General features: G+C 42.9%; 1 protein-coding gene across 3 annotated transcripts; it reads right to left on the bottom strand.

Annotated features, from left to right (window-relative positions):
- Positions 1-26: 26 nt before the first annotated feature.
- On the bottom strand, positions 27-6576 carry mks1 (MKS transition zone complex subunit 1). 3 transcript variants are annotated; one of them, XM_069145804.1, is made up of 18 exons: positions 6266-6576; positions 6053-6174; positions 5836-5891; positions 5486-5653; positions 4926-5026; positions 4712-4840; positions 4528-4632; positions 4218-4326; positions 4078-4134; positions 3165-3207; positions 3006-3068; positions 2854-2924; positions 2706-2775; positions 2519-2626; positions 2077-2210; positions 1540-1622; positions 1329-1426; positions 27-851 (listed from the first exon to the last, which is right to left on the bottom strand). In XM_069145804.1, exons 1-18 carry the CDS (start codon positions 6340-6342, stop codon positions 748-750), a joined length of 1698 nt encoding a protein of 565 aa, XP_069001905.1. In that variant the 5' UTR covers positions 6343-6576; the 3' UTR covers positions 27-747. The 3 variants fall into 3 exon arrangements, with proteins under 3 accessions (XP_069001905.1, XP_069001907.1, XP_069001906.1); XM_069145806.1 differs by having other exon boundaries at positions 4926-5023; XM_069145805.1 differs by having other exon boundaries at positions 5836-5888; positions 6266-6575.
- Positions 6577-6708: the final 132 nt, after the last annotated feature.

Genomic DNA, 6708 nt, shown 5'->3' with positions numbered 1-6708 from the left:
GGAGAATCAAAAATAATTCAAATATGAAAAGTAAAAAAAAAAAAATCATCATTTATTTTGTTTTGGAAATGTAACAGTCGTGATAGTCGTGTTGGTTCTACTTTAGTAGGAAATTGTCGGCTGTATGAAAACCTGCTGATTATTCAGGTCGTGTTTGACTTTAAACAACATCCAACATGTCCTTCAGTGTTTCTCTCTTAATTAAATCAAGATGTAAATATTTAACCCCATAATGAGCCACAAATACATCCATCCAGTAGATCCTCTATACAAACCTTATATATATATATATAAATATGTAGTGCAAGAATAATTTTGTAAGAAATTTTGAATGAAACTAGCACCAATAATATTTGTAAAAATAGACAAAAAAATAAGGGTAAAAAGTTCATATAAAATGTTCATATTGCAGCAAATAACCTGTGGAAAATATACAGTCTCAATTTTTTAAAGTAGTTTACATTCTATTACATGTTTTCACAAGATTTACTGTCTATAACTCAAAAAATGACACCGTTTACTCGAACAAAAGCATCCCTTCTTATCAATTACCACACAAATTCATATTGTAACAGAATTCTTTCTCCTCACAACATCCAGCGTGATGTACAAACAGAGTAAAGCATTCAGACACGGTTTTCTCTCAGTCCTGGTTCCACAGCTGCTGGTGATATCACTTCTATTGTAAACCTTCACTGTAGCAGCTGTGATAAACCGACAGCTTGTCACAGTCTTCATGTTTCGCACCTACGCCGACGACTCGTTCTGGAGCTGCGAGGTGCCGTTGATGAGGTCTCTCGGAAGACTTTCTCGGGCCTCTTGCATCTTTCTGCGGGCTCTCTGGAAGGCCTCTGACGGAGAAGGAAACATGCAAATAAATACATACATAGTAGAAAACAACACAGGTAAAAAATTTGAAACAAACTGACAGACTATTGGCTTAAAAGTGTGACTGTTCACCTCATTTTTTTTCTGCTCATATTTTGGCTCCACGTCTTAAATATTCTGGAACCAACTTTCATTCATTTCACTCATTTATTCTGAAACTGATCTTTAAACTACCAGAACTGGAGCTCAGTGGATCTTGAAACTGACTGTTGCTCTGCGGTCAAGCGGTTAAGTCGTTAAAACAACAACAACAACAACTGTGTTGCTAGGCAACGGTGACATGGACGGGCGTCTAGAAGCCGCAGAGGCTAACAAATTAGCACGCTAACGTAAAAGAACGTAACGCAGGAAATAAAAAGTCACAGAAGGGAAAAGATGAAGCCGTTGGGAAGATGAACATTTTCCTCAGATGTTATCGAAGTTATGAAGACGAACTCTACCGAGGACGGTGCAGACGGCTCCCTGCTGACTGAACCCTCCCAGCTGGTCGAAAACCTTTTGCCTCCTCTTCTTCAACATGGTGGCGTCGACGAAGGCCCTGAAACATAATCGACCGCACCGTATTTATGGTTATCATGATGATGATGATGAAAGAAATAATTCGTAGAAAGTTGGATGCCAACAATTCATAGTTCCAACACCTGCACTCACCTGGCCTGCTGCATGCAGTGAAGGTTAAAGGTCACACTTCCTGTGGTTTCAGTGCAGAAGCCGAAGCGACTCAGTCTGTCTCCCTGCAGCAAAAACATGGACACCTCACAATAAAATGTCACGAATCAATATCACCGTTAGCGTGAGACGAAATGGAAACGTTACTGAGGGTAAAAAAGATTTACAAAATTGGCTTGAACATTTTTTATATGGAGGTTTCCAGCACGCACAGAATTTATTCTAATCTAAAGAGACGATAATAATCTTTGTGTAATTACAGTTATTTGATTTATAATCAGCTGCAGTTTGTTCAGAAGACTTTATTGTTTTCATCCTTTTTTTCTTTGCAGATTCAGTTGGAAGCAAATTCAAGAGCTTCTGTTTATTTACACTAGTCTCCTGCTAAAATAAAAAGTAATAATGATAATAATAATAATAATATTAATAATAATAATAATAATAATAATAATAATAATAATAATAATAATAATAATAATAATGTGGAGCCGTTCATCCTCTGCAGAGAGTCAGACGCACCTTGAAGGTTCCCGGCACTCGGACGTAGCTGTGGTCCTCGAGCTCCGGAGAGCCTCCGATGAAGAAGCGCCTCAGAGCGGAGAACGTCCCCGTCTGGAGGGGTCTCCAGGTGTGACACGTTACTGTGTGTTTACCTGGAGAGCACACACACACACACACACACACACACACACACACAACATATAATAAAGGCAAAATAAAACCAAGAATTTTCCTATAAATCCCCAAAATATCTTCTGATTGACAGATAATAAACTTCTCTGATAGTCAATTAATAATTTCAGTAATTTTAAAGCAAAATCTAAAAGATTTTCTGTTTGTCTTTAACTTTCTCACTATTTTTCTGACATCTAACAGAAAAAAAGAAAGGATTAAAAAAATCATCCTGATAAACAGGACATGAATCTATTGCCGCCTTGATTTGAATGAATGAACGTGGTACCCGGCAGGGCAGGAAACAGCAGGTATCCGTAGCCTTCGGTCCGGTAGCGCTGCCAGTAGTCCAGAGACAGAACCTTGAAGTACAGAACCGGCCACTGAAGAACCGCGGCTGAAACCAGAAGAAGAAAAAAGCTCCTGTAAAGTCGGTAGATCCTTTCAAAGAAATGGACGTAGAGGCTGACACCGACCCTCGCTCTCCCTCTCGCTCATGTAGAAGGCCTCGAAGGTGAAGGGGAAGCTGAAGAGAGCCACGTTCTCCTGAGAGCAGAGGACAGTCCAGGGTTTAACCCACATCAGCATCTCTGACGTCAAAGAGTCGGACCGTTACATACAAACCTTCCCGGAGGTTCTGGTCCGGCAGGTCTGGGTGACGCCCGACAGCGGCTGGAACGCCAAACTGGACCAATCTGACCGAACAGAACAACACGAACTGAAGCAGCGACACGTAAACCTGAAGGAAGTAGTTTGATGCGCTGCAGGAGACTCACTGTTGGGCAGCTCCATGAAGAAGTGGATGTACAAGTCGTTGTACTCGAAGCCTTCAGCTGAGACTGGACAGAAGAGGAGGGGAGGAGGAGGAGGAGGAGGAGATTTAAACGCTACAGAGGGTTTGTTTCCGTATGAAAGAAGCGAAGCGATGAACTCACCGATCTCTCCGTTCAGCAGGTAGCGAAGAACACCGATGGGAGGCTGCAGCAGAGACACCAGAACGTTTAACGACAGTTTTCTTGCTGCATTTAACGGGTGTTATTCTGCATTTTAAACATCACGTAACAGCATTCACAGAAACATACATTTATGTCTCGTAGGAGGAAAAGAGAAGCAGATTTTAGAGGATTTAAAAAAAAAAATTAACGCTTGAGGAAAAAGTCAAAATGTCGAGAATAAAGTCCAAATTATATTTCCATAAATAAACTTGGTTCAGTCTCTTCCAGCTGGAAGTGGAGAAAACTCATTTAACATGTTCCTCATTCCATCATAAAACCACATTTCCCACAAAGCAGTTTGTTTTGATGGTGGGAGGAGAAGGGGCGGAGCCTTGATGGTTGGAAATGAACAGTTAGTTTTGGTAATAAAGTCAGTTTTATTTTTGAAAGGCGACTTTATGTCGTAATACTTTCAACAGAGCTTCTGTTCACGACGTTTTTTTTATGGTAAAATTGTAGGAATTTTTCAAAAATTTGCAAGCTGCTGCAAAATATTGAAAAGATTCCTTGAATTTGCGTTAATTACTGTGATTGTAAGGTGGTGATTTCCTGGAGGGACTGATGTGTAAGTGTACTTGTTGTCATATATGAGGGTTTTTCCACCATTATAACACTCAGCTACTACAGCTTTACTCTGAGCTTAGTTTCACCAAAGTTTGATGATTATGATCTTCATGGCAGAAAGAGCATTTTTAAATACATTTTGTGATAATAAAAGTCAAAAATTACTATGAAAAGCGTTGTTTTTATTTAAATAACTGCCCACCAAATGCACCTGAGGCCTTGAGAAAGCAGAGAGAAGCCTGATATACAATAATAAACTATCTTGAGATCTGATGAACCAAACTCTCACCATCTCAAAGTCCTGTCCGACGAGGCTGCTCAGGTACTCCTTGTGCCTCATGTACAGCTGGACACCGAGAAAAGAGACATTTGAACTCCATCTTCACCTGAACATGAAACATCTTGACGCCGTGACGACGGTGAACTCACGTCTTTGTACATGTTGTGCTCGCGGTCCTTCTCCTCGGGCTTCATGGCGGTGGACACGTTCTCCACCCTGAGACGCCAGACTTCCCGCTTCTCGCCACCCGAGACGATCCTGCAGACAGGATTTCATCCGGTTCTATGTTTCTATCCTTTCTGTAAAGTCCTATTTCTTTTCATTTTATTGTGAAAACAACAAATATTTGTCGATTTATCTCAATCTGGATCAAAGTAGCAAAACTTTTAGCTGCTGGCGTCGCTGAAAATTCATAACACGGCTTCAAACGTTAAAAACAGAAAACATGCGTGAACTGGCCTGTAGGGCTCTTTGCCGGCGTTGAAGTCCGGTTTCATGACGACTGTCCCGTTGCCGTCTGTTTTGATGGTGACCAGCAGACACTCGTTCTCCTTCTGACCCAGTCTGAGAGAAGCAGAGACGCCGTCAGCTTCCTGGAAACTCCTCAGACATTTAAGTCTCTGAACGAGGGACTCGGTCTCACCTCCCGTTGGGGCCCAGGTCCCCCATGATGTGCATGGTCTGCATGGCGTTATTCACCACATGGCTGCTCTTCACAAACTCCTCTGTGGGCTCCCAGTTGATGATCTTGGACTTGTGGACGCTGCTGTCCCTGTGAAGCCGAGACTTTAGAGGAAACACAGATTCGAGGTCGATCGCTGGATGGTGAAAACAGAAGCAGCCGGTTTTTCACCCACATGGTGCGTCGGTCCTGCCGCCGGTGTCTCACGCTGGCCATCCTCTCGGCCAGGAAGGTCGGGCCGGAGCCGGTCGGGGTCAGCAGGTCGCCGGAGTTCTGCTTTTAGGGTCGAAAAAAACCCGCGACTTTCAAACACGGTTTGATAAAGAAGCTGCTTCCTGTTGTGTTCATGTGAAACAGCAGGAAGTATAAAATCATCAGTTATCACAGATTTAAAAGAGCAAAGACAGAAAGTATTCAGCAAGGTTTTGGTCATTTTATAGAGGTTCTTAATAATAAAAAACATTAATGAATATAAACAGTTTTTCCTTTTTAAAACACCTGCCTGGCATTTTTATGGACGAAGTATTCAGGTCCTTTACTGAAGTAAAAGTACAGAAGAAATACTCTGAGTCCATCATAGGGAGTAAAAATCTGTAAATTTTATCAGTAAAATGTACCTAAAGTATGAAAAGTAACAGTAAATTTGTAAATGTGTTTTTTACTGGACAGCTAGGGGATAAAAACTGTAATCTTAAAAGTTATAAACAAATGTATTGGAGTAAAAGTATAGCCTGCCAGTTGGTGGAGAGGGAGACAGTTGGTGTAGCGGTCGTGATCGGTGTACGTGAAGATCCGGTGGTTCCGGCGGCCCCTGGTTCTGCCGAGGGCCGTGACCTCTGCGTGGTACTGCCGGTCCAGAGGGGTCTGACACGCCGCCTCGCTCTGGAACAGCTCCATCTCGTACTGGAACCGCAGACAGGGAGCACGTCACGTTTTCAGCTCGTTCGCCAAGAACGCCCCGACGGGGTTAATTTGGTCAAACTTGCCAAAAACATTCACTGGATACCAAAGATGAACTGATTCGATTTTGGGGTGCAAAGGTCAAAGGTCAAGGTCACTGTGGGACTAGACATTTGAAACGGTACCTGACTGAAGTGTTTCTCCTGCCAGCCCACCACCAGCTCCTCCTCGTGATCACCTGCTGACAGAGGAGCAGAAATACCATCAATACTATCAGACTGTGCTTTTAAAGGATAAATCCACCCGAGATTGTTCAAACAGAAGCTGCGTCGTACAGTTTGTGGTGTTTGGTGACGTGCACTGCTTTCTGAGGACTGTTATTTTCACTGAAAGGACCCCCACCTGTCTGTCCTTGTGATGGGAGGGTGTCCAGTTCGATGTCCCCTCGGTTCGGCTGGGACAGGAATCGCTGCTGGAGGTGCTGAGAGAGGACTGCGGTGGAGGTCACCCTCTCTATCCGGACCCTGGAGGAGGTCAACAAACGAGTCTGACACTGACCAGACCAAACAACAACAAAACGACCGGAACACGCAGGTCTTTTCCAGATAAACTCACCTGACGCTCAGGTTTTTGACAGCATCCCGCGACCGATACACCGCCTCCCCGGTGTCCGTGTTCCAGCAGTCCGCCATGAATATCTACCAAAACATCCACGTGACGTTTCAAGCTCTGTTCGTTAGCCACAGTTAGCACGCAGCTGATCTCTCTCGTCTTTTACGCTTTGCGCGTCAGTAAATTGTTATCTAGCTTTTTATAGCGTTTGCTAATCTAAGCAGCAAAAATAGAAACGGAAATAAAAAATGTTCTAGCAGCTGTAACAAGAACACCAAAACGCAGCGAATAGCTAGCTATCGTTGCCATAGAGACTGGAGTCGTTCTTCTTCTTCTTTTAATTGTGTGTAGCATTCAACGCTAAGGTGAATTACCGCCACCTACTGTGTTGGAGTATGAACAAGTTAACTTTCCCCTTTATTATTATTATGAATGATCATAAATAA

Source organism: Embiotoca jacksoni, unplaced genomic scaffold (genome assembly GCF_022577435.1).
Source record: "Embiotoca jacksoni isolate LCO1_2020_lvr unplaced genomic scaffold, fEmbJac1.0.p SCAF_13, whole genome shotgun sequence".
Lineage (NCBI taxonomy): Eukaryota > Metazoa > Chordata > Actinopteri > Embiotocidae > Embiotoca > Embiotoca jacksoni.
The sequence above is the reverse complement of the archived record's forward strand: the minus strand, read 5'-3'. Positions and strand labels throughout refer to the sequence as shown.